General features: G+C 39.7%; 1 protein-coding gene across 3 annotated transcripts in view; it reads left to right on the forward strand.

The window, feature by feature from the left end:
• Positions 1 to 465: 465 nt before the first annotated feature.
• The window catches only part of EMB2771 (E3 ubiquitin ligase), a 112839-nt gene continuing 96831 nt past the window's right edge, over positions 466 to 16473 (forward strand). For 2 of the 3 annotated variants that reach the window (XM_077376910.1, XM_077376913.1), the window contains exons 1-2: positions 466 to 810; positions 5597 to 5660. In XM_077376910.1, the coding sequence (XP_077233025.1) occupies positions 584 to 810; positions 5597 to 5660 (291 nt within the window). In that variant the 5' untranslated portion in view covers positions 466 to 583. Of the gene's footprint in view, positions 811 to 3788; positions 3905 to 4092; positions 4616 to 5596; positions 5661 to 16473 lie in introns of those variants that run through there. The other variant, XM_077376911.1, reaches the window with a different exon arrangement.

The following is a 16473-nucleotide window of genomic DNA, read 5'->3' on the forward strand; positions in this document are numbered from 1 at the left end:
TTGTGCACTGGCCCACCCTTTTTACAGAGACCCCAACTAGTTTGGGACAAAGGCTTTGTTGAGTTCAGTTGAGTTGAGAGTAGGGCCACCTTTGTTCGAAAGATCTATGCCATTCAGTTGTGGGCCCCAACATAAATCAATTATATGCTGAAAATCATCTCCGTAGGGAGACCCTAACCTTTCGGTCACTTTGTATTTCTACATGGCGGGGTAGTTTTGTCTGAACCCAGATCAGAGGGTTGGGATGGACCGATGGAGATAATCTATTTACATCGGGGCCCAACAACTAAACCTAGAGTTTTTATATAGAGTCAAGTATTTAGGATGATCCAAACCGTCCACTTGGTAAGATTACCGGTTGCTCACCGTTTAAGGGGGGAGAATGGGTAATTTTCAGGGGCGAATTTATCCCCACTATTAAAAAAAAGAGAAAGAGACCTCTTTTAGGGTTTTACGTTCTCTACGTCCTAAAAAACAAAGTGTGAGAAATGGCGGGAGTTCAAGCGGCAGCCTTGTGAAGCTCTCTCGCTCTCTTCCTCGCTTCTTCAATCACCGTCCTATATTTCCTCTAATCGTTCCAAAAATGCAGATAGGAAATCGCCCTCTTACAGTATTAGGCGAGTTTAAGCCCTTTGGTTTGATCGCTGAAGCTTTGGATGGAAAGCCCGCAGAAAAAACCCTAGAACAGTATGAGTATTTCCTCTTCGATCCAAAGATTACTCGCGAAAGAGAAGATACTTCAGAGTTCGGTCCCTCGGCCTCTGATTCATGTGATCGCAGTGATCACGAGCTCTTCATTAGAGGAAATCGGTAACATTTTCACCTCACCTCACATCATATGATTTTGATTTCGCTATTTCTGGAACAAATTATTACCTATTTGCCTATCTGGTGCTTGTTCGATAGCATTAGTCGGGATAGATTTCCGATTTGCATCATGTGATCTTTAATTTCGACAGCATTAGTTTGGATAGATTTCCAATTCACATCATATGATCTTTAATTTTGCTTCTTCTGGTACAAATTATTATCTCTTTGCTTATTTTGCGTCCGGTTCGGGAAAAAAAAATTGCCTATTTTGCGCTTGTTGGATAGCATTAGTTTGGGATAGCTTTCCATTTCACATCATACGATCTTTAATTTCATTTCTTCTGGAACAAATTTTTATCTATTTGCCTATTTTGTGCTTGTTTGATAGCATTAGTTTGGGATAGATTTCCACTTCACTTCATATGATCTTTAATTTTGCTTCTTCTGGAACAAATTATTGGCTATTTGCCTATTTTGCACTTGTTCGCTAGCAATTTTTGAATAGATTTCCACTTCAAATCGTGTTATCTTTAATTTTGCTTCACCTTTAAAAAAAAAAACTTTAATTTTGCTTCTTCTGGATCAAATTTTCTATTTGCCTATTTTTGTGCTTGTTCAATAGCATGAATTTGGATACATCTCCGCTTCACATCCTATTATCTTTAATTTCTTTTCTTTTGTTAGATCATGTGAGATCTCACTGTTGGATTAGGTTGAGATCTCATCGTTGGATCATCTTGGTGGTAGATTAGAAGAGGAAAGCGCAAAGATTAGTGAAAATCTTCTCTTCAAAATTGATCATCTTCTAGAACAAATTATTATCTTTTTGCCTATTTTGCGCTCGTTCGATAGCATTAGTTTGAATAGATTTCCACTTCACATCATATGATCTTTAATTTTGCTTCGTCTGGAACACATTATTATTTATTTGCCTATTTTGTGATTGTTCGATAGTGTTAGTTTGGATAGATTTCCACTTCACGTCATATGATCTTTAATTTCGCTTCTTCTGGAACAAATTATTATCTATTTGCTTATTTTGCGCTTGTTCACTTGCTTAGTTTGAATGGATTTCCAATTCACGTCATATGATCTTTAATTTCGATTCTTCTTGAACAAATTATTATCTATTTGCCTATTTTGCAGCATTGGTTTGAATAGATTTCCCGTTCACATCATATTATCTTTAATTCTGCTTATTCTGGAACAAATTATCATCTATCTTGTGCTTGTTCGATAGCATTAGTTTGAATACATTTCCTCCTCACATCATATGATCTTTGATTTTTCTTCTTCCGGAACAAATTATAATCTATTTGCCTGTTTTGTGCTTGTTCGATAGCATTAGTTTGGATAGATTTTCATTTCAATTCTTATGATCCTTAATTTCGCTTCTTCTGGAACAAATTATCTATTTGCGTATTTTGCGCTTGTTCGATGGCATTAGTTTGGATAGTTTTGTAAAGAAATGGCTGGGAAGTAAGTTTAAAGGTGCCAGCTCTTTATGTGTGGAAATTAACGTAATTTGACGCTAACCCTTGGTAGAAGACATTGTCTAATTGATGGACAGGTTGAGGAAAATCAAAGCAAACACTGAGAAAATTCAACCAAACGTGAAGGAAAAGGAAATTCTTCTGTTTCTCGATAATTGTAGGCTTAAATCTCAAATATGTGAACCCATTGTTATAGACAACGTTTCAGCGCTCATTTGGTTAAGCTCAATTTTCCTAAGTCGACTTGGTTATGACATACAGGAAAAACCTCTCCGACTAGCCACAGTGAATAAAAAACTCGTCCGGTCACACACTGATTAGCCGAATTAACATAATTTGGCCTCGGGCGAGTTCTTAAATGCTTCCTTCTAAATCACGGTTCTTATAGGAAGTTTCAGTCCCAATCTTCTTGAAAATGAAATTGCAATTCAAATTAGAAACTAAATCAGCTCAAGAGACCTGCTTTAACACATAAACTTCCAGTTATAATGGCACATTGAAAACCTAATACAACACCACCGAATTGGAGGAATTGCCAGATGAGTAGTACGACTAGTTACTAGGTACAATGATTCTAAGACAAAATTCAATGAAACTTCTACAAATTTGATCATATTCCAGTCTTCTTCTTTACTTGATCAAAGACTTGGTCAAACATCTATGCTTGATGGGTGGGACCGCACTGATGGATATAGGGTTAACGGGCAAAACCAATTTGGAGGGACATTATGAAAATAAAGCTCTCATTTCAGAAGGGGATTCAATTCAAAGTGGGGTGTTGGGGATGATATTAAATTATGGCCTGACACTTGGTGTGGCAATAGACCTTTAAAGGATGAGTTCCCTTCGCTTTATCGTGTCGCCTCAGTCAGAGAAAACAGTGTAGCTGATACCTTTCACAGAAATAATGGTGCTGTGGACTAGAACACAGGCTTCTAAAGGATTTTTTTCGATTGGAAAATTGCCTCCGTTGCGAATCTATTAGTCAAAATCAAATCAATTTACGTTAAGAGGGAGGGCGTGGACAAAAGGGTCTTGATATTGATGTCCGGAGGATCCTTCACGGTACGTTCATTTCTCATGCATCTGGCCATAGTTTCGAAACTCCCACTCCCTTGTGTCATCGCAGACTCCCCCTGAGTTGACTCCCTTTTACCTTTTTGCCGTGTCAACTGAGTACTCAGCTACGTCAACCAAGTACTCGATCATGTCATGCCGAGTTGACTGGGATTTACTTTGGCTGTGTTTTGACCTGCATCTGCGTTTTGAAACATAGCATCTGGCTCCCAATAGCTTTCCTTCCACGGTTCGTAAAATCTGGAGATTTCAAGCCCCGACTCGAGTGTTAGTTTTATGTTGGATAGCTTGCAGTAATATGATCCTTATAGTTGACCATTTGCTCCTTAGAGACAAGATTATTGTCATTCACTGTGTGTTATGCTTGGCAGCTGTAGTGTATGTTGATCATCTATTACTTCATTGTAGGTTTCCTGTGCACTCTTGGTTCTTCATCTTTGACCTTTTTGGTGTTAGTTCGGTTCTCCCTTGCCACATTGAGGGATACATGGAGTCTTGAGCTCTTACCCTGTGATCCTTCAGAGGTAAGATTCTTTGGAGTCTTTTTTTTTTTTTGCAGTCCTTTGGTTGGTTTTGAAAGAATAAACGGGAGAGTCTTCAAAGGCACCTCAAGGATTGCTAGCAATATTCAGAGGCAGACTTTCTCGATGGTAGTTTGATGGGCATCAAACCTCTTTTGTTGTAGAGGAGTCTTGATGTTCTCTTTTTGCAGATCTTGGGAGGAGACTAGATTGAGCCGCTGCTACAAGGAAGGCGAGTAGTCCATGTGAGAACAACCCCCTCTAGGGAAAGTGAAGCTAAATTTTGATGGCTTGAGTAGTGGTAACCCCAACTGGCAAGTATTGGCAGCCTTCTGCGATCGGCAGGCACTATTTGGGCTTTCTCTGGCCCACTAGGTTCAAAGATTCTAATGAGGCTGAGGTGCGTGGGATCCTTTATGGTGTAAAACTTCTGGACCAAGCTTTGTTTCAGAAGTTGATCATCGAGTGAGAGTCCCTCAATGTTGTCATATGGCTAAGAGAGGACAGTAGTTATCTGTGGAGATTTATGGATGGAATTGAGGACATTCGGGACAAAGTGGAGGGACATATTGTAGTGATCATTCATACTTGGCGGTCTGTGTAGCAGATGCTATAGTCTGTTTAGGGCTGAGCAGGGAGACGATCCAATTATTAGATCAGGCCAATTGAGATGTAGATTTCCACAACTAGCACTATCCATTTTATCTATTTGTGGTATTTTTCTATCCTTATATTTCTCTTTTCCCTTCCTTTTTTGTTTGTAACTGACCACCCCGGTCATGGGATTTACTCTGCTCATTCATAAAATTTCATCTTTCAAAAAGAAAAAGAAAAAGCAAACTCTTGCAAATAATTAACCCATTTGGCATGTCCTGTGTTTAATTAATGTTGCCAATTCAAATATTTTAGAGCCTCATGATTCGAATGTAGTCAAACTCTCAATCTATCAAATAACGCCTCCAAAAGTTCAAAGCCCTAACAATGACATATAGCTCCAAATCTTAAGTAGAGCAATTAAGTATAATACCACTTAATTTCTCACTAAAATAACCCGCTTGATTTTGGCTTAGGATAGAACCAATACCAATGCGAGAGCCATTACAATCAAGTTCATTCAATTTGTCATAGTCGGGTAGGATTAGACTTGATGCACTCGGAAGCACACCTTGATCTCCTCAAAAGTCTTTTGAGCTTTAGGTGTCCATTCAAAAGCTCCCAACTTCAACAAATTAGTAATAGAAGCTATAATGGTACTAAGTACTAACTCCTCTCGGAAAGATCGTACTCATGTATGTTACTAGGGGTTGGACACTTTTCTATAGCTTGCACTTTTGCTTCGTCCTGCTTGATTCCTTTACCCTACAGATTATAACCTGAAATGATAACCTTAGAAGTCATCAAAATGCACTTCTTAAGATCAGTAGATAGATTTCCTTTCGCAGGATCTCCAATACTTCCCGTAGACGTTGGAGATATGCAGACATGTTCGAGCTGTAAATGGGGATTTTGTTCCAGTAAGCCACCGCAATCCTACCAATGAATGGTCTTAGTTAATATTCATTCATCACCATCGTAAATCTGCTAGGCACATTGGATAGGCTTCATTATTTTCAACCCACTTCTCCATTTGATTGGCTCTGTTATTTGTTTTTTATTATATTATGGTTGCATTTACCTGCATCTCGTTTGTCACAGGATGATATGGAGCACAGGTTCCCGAGTACATAGAAGATACACCACAAGCTGTTCAATCATTATGGTAGTCCGACTTCATATGCTGTGCATTATTTACATTTAGTTTGAATTTTCTAATACTGATAATACAATTTGATATCTTTCCTTTGAAAATTGTTTTGTGGACTCGGCTTGTTGCTTACCATTGCTTACCATCAGAAAGTTAATTAAGTCTTATTCTTTGCCACAAGTTTGTTATTTGGGTTTAGTCATGGATAACACTCATGCTTGCTCTTTTATGGTTCATTATTTTCTTGTTGAATTGAATATCTTTTAGTTTGATCTTATCTTAGAGAACATTCACGATCATGATAGTATGGCATGGGCTCGTCTCGTAAACAACTTCTAATGCTAGGCTTTCTAAAATAACTCACTAACTATTCTAATTACAATAAAGAAAATATCCTACTTTATTGAATCTACTAAATAGAAACAAGAACTCTATTATAACTTTCTAAAAGACTTTAACTTTAAACAGGAAACTAACTTCAAGACTCATTTACTTACTAACACTAAAATCAATTAAAACTTAAATAAAACCCTATGGAAAAGTTTCGAAACCTCTAAATTTTTGTAAAGAGATTTAAACTCCCGAGTGTACCAATTGTACCAAAGTCCACTGAGCAAAATTGCTAAAATTAAAATACCCTCATGGGTTATTTTTGGGAGAATTGAATTGATCTCAATCCCTGATGGACCCCACATCCATCTAAATCCTTCTGAAGCATTTGCGGATGATTTCTTTGCTTGGATTTGGTCATGGAATGTCCCCATCATCTCCCTTGCTGATAATGCTGAAATCTAAAAGCCAACATGCGAGGGACCATCTCATATTCTAATGGAAGGATTATTTTGGCATGTACAAGACCTTGTGGTAGTAGTCATGCAATTGAGGCATAAGTTATGGCAACATGGTGTATATATAGCTGCTAGCATCGATTAGAACCCTTAAGGTTTGGATTGATGGACACCCCCTCAATTCCATGAGATGCTTCAAAGAAGCTTTCCATCCTCTTAGAGATTAGGGAGTTATTTTGGGGGGATGAAAGGATATTCTTTGGAGGAATGAAATGATATTCTTTCTAGTTTTGTGGAGTGTTCATTCACACCAAAGTCACCGTGAAGGGATTTCTAGGGCTGTTTCTCTTGATATTTAGAAGTTACATGTATAGGTTTTTTGGTTTGGCACAGGATGCAAAACTTGTAATGTTGTTGTTTCTTTTCTTTTTTCTCTTCCTCTTTTCTTTGTTGGCTTTTGGTCACTTTTTTTATGTTTCTTCCTTTTAATGTTTTACCTGTTCGAAAAATGTTGAAGATGTGAAGAAAGCGATTTGAGAACTAAGATTTTGAGTATTTGGGATTATTTTAGGGTGAAAAATGGAGAAATGAGGACAGGGATATGAATGAAGTGGATGAGCGTTTGAAAAAAAGCCAAGATGGAGGAGGAAAGTCAGAATCAAAGAGATCTTAGGAAAGAAAAAGTTGTACTTCTTTCTAGCATACGATCCAAGCTCTATATGCTTGGTACTTTAGCTTTGTACCATGTAAAGGGATCTTTAATCATATAATATGAATATAGTGTAAGACTGATGAAGGGAGAGAGGCATTTGTATGGAGGAGAGAAATATGTATTCTTTCATTAAGCTTCACAAAGTTACTGCATTGTCTTATGCATAAACAATAGCCAAACGACTAAAATATCCTTAATGAAGGGTAGTTTATATAAACCATTAATACACAATTCTAACAAGAGGACCACGATGTTGCAATCATATAGCGGTCTCCTTTTCCTTTGCTTCACTTGAATTGTTTGGCTCTGTCAACATAGCTTATGCTTGTTGAATTTTATTTTCATTATATGTATCATGGTTGTTAGCCTGTATAATTGTGGTTTAGTCTCTTTATTTTATTTTCACTTATGAGTGGTATTCTTGACAATTCATGATATCTTTTGAATACATAGAGGGAGAAAAGTTGTGACGGGTGTAAGCTCTGTCTTTCAAACCACATGACCTTTCTCTCTTCTATTCAACCTCTCCTCTTTTCTCCTATCACTTTTCCTTTTTCTTCAATTCTTTCCTTAATGAGGGCTCTGTTTGTTCAGTTGTGATTGGATAAACGTGTTTCTCTTTCGTGAGATTAAATGAAAAAGGAAGAATGATGGTGTGTTTGGGCAAGTGTGAGTTGGTCCTTTATGAGGTGCTTTGCAGGTTGTGGATTGATTGCTGGCCGACAACAATGAAAAGAAAAACAACATGGAGAGAAAAGAGAAGCGAAGGAAAGTTAGAAGGAAGAGAAGAGGAGGAAAAGAGAGAAAGGAAGACGAAAGGGGAGGAGAATAGGGAAAAGAGAAGAGGAGGGGGGGGGGGGGGGCGTTGCTTCATCCACGAAAATAATCAACCTTATTTAGGGCTCTCTAAGGGCTTTTATAATAAAAGGTGGGATTTCTTAAGTGGTTGGCCCTATGAGGCCACCAATGAGATAAAACCAAGGTTTTAAATTTTGGTTTCAATACGAAATCTCCGCCGAAATCTTGTAAAATCACGAAAACATTTCGGTACTGTTAGAGTGGAAATGAGAGAATAAGAAGAGTTGGAGACTTTCTCCCCCACACTATGATATTTATAATATAAAGACAAGTATAATGACTATATTGCCCGCAGTCTTATTACATATATATATATCTAACACCCCTCTTAAGCTGGAATGTAGATATTATACATTCCTAGCTTTTTACAAATGTCATTGAGTGTAGCTTTGCTCAAGGACTTGGTAAATACATCCTCTAGCTGATCTACAGATCGAGTGAAAGCAAATTGAACTTCGCCTCTCTGTATCCTTTAGCGAATAAAATGACAGTCTACCTTGATATGCTTGGTCCTCTCATGAAACACGGGATTGGTAGCAACAATGAAGCACGGATACAGGTACGGGGTGCGGGTACGACATGATACGAGTACGTGGATACTTGATTTAAAAAAAATAGGATACAACCATACAGGTATGTTGGGGGTACGTTGAATATAATATATATTTTTATATATTTATAAAAATAAAAAAATTAAATATTTTGTTAAAGAATTCAAACAATTTAATTGAAGAACAATATTACTTCAACAAAATCTAATATTACTTCTAAGTTGTTTGGTTGATACCCGGTACGCATCCGAAGAGTACCCAAGAGCACCCGCACCCGATACGCACTCGACACGGGTACGTGGTCCTCCAGAGAGTACCCGTGCTTCTTAGGGTAGCAATGTAGATGGCAGCTTTATTATCACAATATAGCTGTGCTGGAGATGATGATGGAAACCCAATCTCAGATAGGAGAGATCGTAGCCAGAGAAGTCCACTCGAGTGAGACATAGCTCGATACTCTGCCTTTACAGTAGACTTAGAAACTATATCTTGCTTTTTACTTTTCCACAATACAAGGTTGCCTCCAACGAAGGTACAATAGCCTGTGGTGGATCTCCTATCTGCTGGAGATCCTTCCCAATCTCCATGACAAAATCCTTCTACTCGACTATGTCCATGTTTCTTGAACAGAAGACCTTTCCCTGGTGCCCCCTTTAGATAATGGAGGATCTGAACTATTGCTGCCCAGTGAGAAGTGCGTGGTGCTCATAAACTGACTAACCACACCAATTGCATACGAAATGTCTGGGCAAGTAACAGTGAGGTAGATAAGCTTCCCTACTAGTCGGCGATATCAACCAGGTTCATCCATCAAATCTCCTTCTGCCATACGTTTAGTATTAGGGTCCATAGGTACAGTCGCTGGTTTCATCCCTGTGAAACCAGTCTCCTCCAATAAATCTAGAATATATTTCCTCTCTGAGAGAGATAAACTAGTACCAGAGTATGCAACCTCAATCACCAGAAAGTATCGAAGGTGTCCAAGATCCTTTGTAGCAAACTCTTTTCGTAGGAACACTTTCAACCTATGTATGCCAGCTGTATCACACCCTATAATAATGATATCGTCTATATAAACAATGAGTAGAATATGCCCTGCATCAGAACAACAACTATACACTGAGTGATCCACTGGACACTGTCGCATACCAAATCTGATGATCGCATCACTAAAGCGGCCAAGCTATGCTCTTGGAGATTGTTTTAGTCCATACAAGGACTTATAGAGTCTGCAAATTGAGGAGGACATCTCCCCCTGAGCAACATACCCAAGAGGTTGCTCTATATACACCTCCTCAGTCAACTGCCCATAAAGAAAGGCATTTTTGACATCCAGCTAATACATTGGCCAGCCTCGATTGACAGCGAGGGAGATAAAAACTCCGACAGAGGAAATTTTGGCCACTGGTGAAAAGTTCTCTGTGTAGTTAAGGCCATATGTCTGGTGTAGCCCTTAGCGACAAGGCGCTTTAAGTCGCTCAATAGTTCCATCTGGCAAGTGTTTGATGGTAAATACCCAACGAAAACCAACAGCCTGAGCTCCAAAAGGAAGCGGAACCAAATCCCATGTATGGTTAGATTGAAGGGCCTTCATTTCAGCATCCATAGCAGCACAGCAACCAGGGTGAGCTAGTGCCTCTTGGACATTCCTAGGCAAAGAGACAGAAGACAAGGAAGAGACAAAACTACGAAAACAAGGGGCGTGATGCTCCTGAGAAACAACTGAAGAAATAGGATGATCAGTCTGACGAGATCTCGTACGAGATGCAATAGGTGAATCAACTGAAGTCTATTGAATCAACTGAAGTAACGGGGCTAGAAACAATGGGGCACCTCAGTGGCAGTAGCCGTGATCTCTGTCTGGGAGGAAACCTGCTCAGGCATGACATCAGATGCCTTCTCTTTCGCTCGTCGTTGGTAGACCTTAGTAACATGCGGTGGATGACACGGTGCTTTTGTAGTAGGAGGACTAGAATGATCAACAGGATCGTGAAGAACATGGATAGGAAGAGGAAGCAGCGGCGCTGAAATGACATAAGCATCCCCTGGAGAGGGAGGAAAGAACGGCTCCGACTCTAAGAAGGTGATATCGGCTGAAACAAACATGCCTCTCAACCGTGGGCTATAACAATGATAGCCTTTTTGGATATGAGAGTATCCCAGAAATACACATTTCTCTGCCGTAGGATCCAATTTATCAGCACATGGAGATAGATTATGGACAAAACAGACACATATGAACACTCGCAGATTCAGAGGAAAGTGCTCATCCGTAGGATGAAGAACGAAAAAAAGGGGTAGAGCCATCCAGAACGGAGGATGAAAGAGATTAGCCAAGAAATAGGTAGTGAGTACATCATCACTCCAATAAGACGTAGGAACTTGCATTTGAAAAAGCATAGAGAGAGTGATATCGAGAAGGTAGCATAGCTTGCGCTTAGCCACACCATTTTGTTGTGAAGTATGTGTGCAGGAAGACTGATGCACAATACCACGAGAGGATAAGAAATCTTGAAACTCGGTTAAGAAATTATCCCTAGCGTTGCATTTAATGCTACAATTGTATTGGTTAGCAATCTCTGCATAAAAAGTGCGAAAAACATGAAAATAGGGTTGGCAATGGGGCGGGGCGGAGCCGGATGTTGCATTCCCCTTCCCCGCCTCAAGAAAAATTTCCCGTCCTTGCCTCGGGGATGGTGGGGAATCCCCATCCCCGCCCCACTGGGAATATCTAATCCCCATCCCCGCCCTGCACAGTAAAAACCAAAGGCCAAAGGGTGTATTTGGAATTTTAAAAATATTAATTCTGTTGGTAATACAAATTATGTATTGATAATAACATAATACAAGGTATTAAATCGGGGCGGGTCGGGGCGGGGCGGGCCCAGAGCCATCCTCATCCCCATCCCTGCCCCGTCTCCGCTCCGGGGAATTTTTTAAGTCCCCGTCCCCGTCCCCGTCCCCGTCCCCGTCCCCGACCAAATAGGGGAATCCCCGCCCCGCATCCCCGTATTTACGGGTGAAATTGCTAGCCCTACATGAAAAACCCGAGATCAATCCTTAAGCAAGTATAACCAAGTAACACGAGAATAATCCTTTACTACTAAAAGGGAAAATCCCTCAAAAATCGTCTTCGTCTTTCCTGCTATTTCCTTATGCGTCCCGCCTTAATTTCCATAAAACTCCCAAGTATGTCCTTTTTCACTACTACTTTTACTTCATTTCCGCTTCTCATATGCCCTTCCACAAGAGTTAAAAAAAAGACGCCAGCTGTCCCCTTTTTTGCCTTTTTTGTTCGTAATTGTCATAAATTTTCAATTTTATTTGTAGTTTTGGCCGTAATTGTCATATTTTAGTACCCTCGTTCGGTAATTTTTCATAATTTTTCTGCTTTGCTTCTATTTTCCTGTAATTTTTCATTTAAAACTTAGTACCCGCGCTTGATTATTATTTATTGCTATTATATATTGCTAGCCACCTTTGCACAAACCGTACTTCGCAGCAACGGATGGACGAACAAGCAGAAAAGTGCGCTCGGCAAAGGTGGCTAGCAAATCCCTATAAAAAAAAATCTTAAAAACATACGTCAAAAAACCAATTGACCCGCGGGCCGGGTGCTGGGCCAAGCCCAATGACCCGTAAAATTTCTCGCGTCACTTTGACCCGGCAAGTTTGACCCGTTTCCCCATGATTTAGAGGGAAATGATGTGATTATGAGAGTTTTTATATATAGTGTAAGTCCTTACAGTGAGTATGGTTCTTCAAAAAGCACTGTATGGCTTACATCTTAGGATGATCCAAACCGTCCATTTGATGGGCCACAATGTAAGTAGGTTGTGTGCCAAAATTCATTTCCATAGGATAATTACAACCCTCCAATCAATAAATGTTTCCTAAATATGTCGTTCCTCTATAGACTGCATGGCTAGGATCATCGCATGGAAATGTATTTTTTGGGAACATCCTATTTACGATGTGGCCCATCAATTGGACGGTTTGGATCATCAATTGGACGGTTTGGATCATCCTATGGTGTAAGTTATACAATACTTTTTTTTAATACGGAGTGTAAGAAATATGTTTTTGGTTTGCAAGCTTTGTCACAAAATTCTTGTTACAATATATATGGTGTAAGCCCATGTAGGGAACTATTTTTTAATAACTCGGTAGGGGTCCCCACAAAACCCCAACTTACCTATCAAAAATTGGAGTGAATATTTTACCGCCTACACCATAGGATGATCCAAACCGTCCATTTGATCATTCTGAAATGATGATCGCATCCCTACAATCTATAGATAAATGACATAATTTGGAAACCCCGCAACTGTGTTGGGATCATCCTATGGAAATGATTTTTGGCATACAACCTATGGTGTAAGTCCGTACAATCAAGTATTTTTCAAAAGAATCTACGCCTTGTATCATAGGATGATCCAAACCGTCCATTTAATGGGCCACAGTATAAATTGATTGTTCCCAAAAAATAATTACATATGATAATTCCATGCCCTTCTTTTAGAAAAACGTCCTACTGTATCCTATTAGCTGGGGGCATTTAAGTCATTTTGATGCTAGAAGTTTCTCGGAATGAGAAATGATTTGAGGGTACAATCGTTAATTGCATACGAAAAGTACCGACATATGGTACCTGTCTATGACAATTACGAAAAAAACTACCAAAAAGAGGTATAGACATATGACAATGACGAAAAAACTACCTTAGATGACGCATTCGAGACAAGTTACAAAATATTGACGGATGCCGAGCACCTGAAGAGGAACAACAATTATGGAAACCTCTATCGATTGGAGGGCTACGATCAGCCTATGTAAATGATTTTATGGCCACAACCGAATGATGTTGTGTTCCATCACATGGACGGTTTGGATCAACCTATAACCCTCTATAGATCGGAGGGTTAGGATCAACTTATGAAAATTATTTTTAGGGCACAACCTATTTAGGCAGTGGCCCATCTAATGGAGGTTTGGATCATCCTATGGTACGGGCCATACCGTTCATTTTAACAAAGTGAGGAGTGTGATCATCAAAATACGGTGAGTAGTGCCATTATAAAATATGGCAGTGAGGACATTAGCACTATATATAATTTGAAACCATTGATGTTCTTGGATATTCCCATGCGGGTCGGGTTCAACCCGAATTTGGGTCGGGTCGGGTTAAGATTTTTGCAAATCGGGTTGGGTTGGGTTGGGAAAAATCAACCCGAATTGGAAATCGGGTTGGGTTGTTGGGCAACCCGACCCGACCCGAAACCCGAATTTGGGTTCCATCTGAAGAAGTTCTGTATATGTGTTTTTCTTTTTCAACATTGAAATAGTCTCCACAGTCCACAATGGACGGTTTGGATAATCCTATGGTGCGGGCCATACCATACTTTAATCAAGTGAGGACTGTGATCATCAAAATATAGTACTGCGGATAACATTTCCCTTTGTTAATTGTTAGTCCCTGTTTGATTTGGATTTTGAGAACCGATTGTGAGTTAGAAACTGATTATTGGTGACTCACTATTGGTTCCTAAAATCCAAAACAACCCGGCTTGAGTTGAGGTGGTCAACAATTGGTACCATATCAAATTGGGTCAACCCGACCCAACCCAGCCCGAATTGGAAATCGGGTTGGGTCGGGTTGAACCCAGCCGGGTTGGACACCGGGTCGGGTCGGGTCGGGTTGGGTTGGAAAAATGGGTTCCTTAGGTTGGCCTCAACCCGACCCGAGTTACACCCCTAACGATGACGAAAAAACTACTTTTCCTTATTCACTATGTGAGGGTCAAATTACGGAAAGTTTGATATTACGAATGCAGGACACCTGTAAAAATATTGACGAATTCCGGGCACCTTAAGAGGAACAACAATTTTGGAAACCTCTATAGATTGGAGGGCTAGGATCAGCCTATGGAAATGATTTTACGGGCAGAACCTATTTATGTTGTGTTCCATCACATGGACGGTTTGGATCAACCTATGATGTGGTATGTACAATTCTTTGTCGGCCCGTGCATTGCACGGGGCTCTTGCCTTCAATGCTGCAATGTTCCTGCCATTTCACTAAGTCGGATTTGTCTAGGGTACTTTCGCCATTTCACTGTTGCAATGTCCCTGCCATTTGCCATGTTATTTGTGGGAATTCTTATTTCTATATATATTTTTATTTCTCAGTCGGAAATCCCGATTAGGTGCCTATGGTTTTCAAAAGAAAAAGAAAATCCGTATAGACTGTATAATATCTATTCTAAATTGATTTACATTTTATTTTTATCAATCTCAGTAGGTAAAATTGTTACTAAGAGCCCAGTCTCTCCGATGGATCAAAAGCTTCGGGAAGAGTTGTGCGTGTTCTGCTGATGTTTTGAAATAGGGTTTGGAGATTTTTATCATGCTTTTTGTTCTTTGGTTCTTAGAAACCGCTAGATAGCGAGATCTTGTTCGGTATCTTGTTCGGTGGTGGAAGCTGGCAATTGGAGAATTGCATGTTGATAGGTTGCTGAAATGATAGAATTAGGTTCTGCTGGAACTATCATTATGATTTGATTTTTTACAGATTCGAAACTTGATGCAGATTTGCTTAGGTTTGTGATATGTATATGATACGTTTACAGTCTTATCTCTCTGCCTCTCAAACACTTTCTCCTCCTTGCAAAAAAATATCCCCTTTCTTTCAAGAAGAATGCTGTCATGAATTGAAGGGAGCCTCTGGAAAAACTCAGTTTCAGGCAAACATTCGATCCATGCCACCCCACAACATTTATTTCTTCCTCCAATAAATCTGAGAAGTTTATTTGTTCTTTCAAAGAAATTTTTTCCCTGTTTCTTCTACTAATTGATCATGTTGCCATTTCTTTGATTATTCTAATATATAATTTCTTCTGAAATTAACAATAATTACGTAGTAATATTGAACAATATTTTTAAAAAGTTATACTAATTCATTAATAAATATTGAAATAAACAAATTGTAAAATACCTTAGTGGCACATGCGGTGCACGTGCATATTTTACTAGTCATCCACTAACACAATAAAATATCAGTAACCAGAATGTGACATAATCCGTGAAGGATTCCATACATCTGAATGTACTAAAGCAAAATGACTCATAACATGACTAACGAGTAACGACTCCAGAGGGAAAAGACACACGAAGGTGCTTCCCGAGTTCACAAGACTTGTAATCAAAAGGCTGAATTGTAGACGACACAGCTGACGACTGGCGAAGCTTCTCTAGAGAAGGGTGGCCTAAGCGACAATGCCACAAGTAAGAATCAGTATAGCTCCACAGAATATGACGATGTGGGCTACTGTCTAAGTGGTAGAGTCCATCATGCTCACGGCCCGAGCCAATCATCGTCCCTGTCGAGAGATCCTGAAAGACACATTAAGACGGATAGAATGAGACAACAATTTAAATGTTTTGTAAGCTGACTAACAGAAATGAGAGTAAAAGGGGATTCGGGCACACACAAAACAAAAGATAAAGTAAGCCCATAATGGGGCGAAAGAGTACTAATACCCGAGATAGGGGTGGATGTCCCATCGGCGAGAGTGACCGAGTGGGAATCAGAGGGAAAATGGCAAAAAGAGCTAAAAGAAGAGGAATTACCAGTGAGATGGTTCGAAGGCCCCGGAATCAATGATCCAGGAGCTGGAGCTACTGAGTAAGGATGCCGGAGAACTACCTATCTGGGCAAAACTCGCAGTGGCTGGACGATTGCTTAAGCGAAGACGCTGAAACTCATCATAATCAGTCCATGAAATTGTCAGTGTATCCGTAGCAGGTGTAGGAGCCTAGCCAGATGGAACAAAAGTATCAAGTAGACCGACGACAGTGATATGGGCTGAGCGTGGAGGTCGAAGCTCAAGATGGAGCTGAAAAAAATATCAACATGGTGG

Source organism: Tasmannia lanceolata, unplaced genomic scaffold (genome assembly GCF_043159265.1).
Source record: "Tasmannia lanceolata isolate RefF3 unplaced genomic scaffold, GAP_Taslan_0.1 ptg000002l, whole genome shotgun sequence".
NCBI classification, from domain to species: domain Eukaryota; kingdom Viridiplantae; phylum Streptophyta; class Magnoliopsida; order Canellales; family Winteraceae; genus Tasmannia; species Tasmannia lanceolata.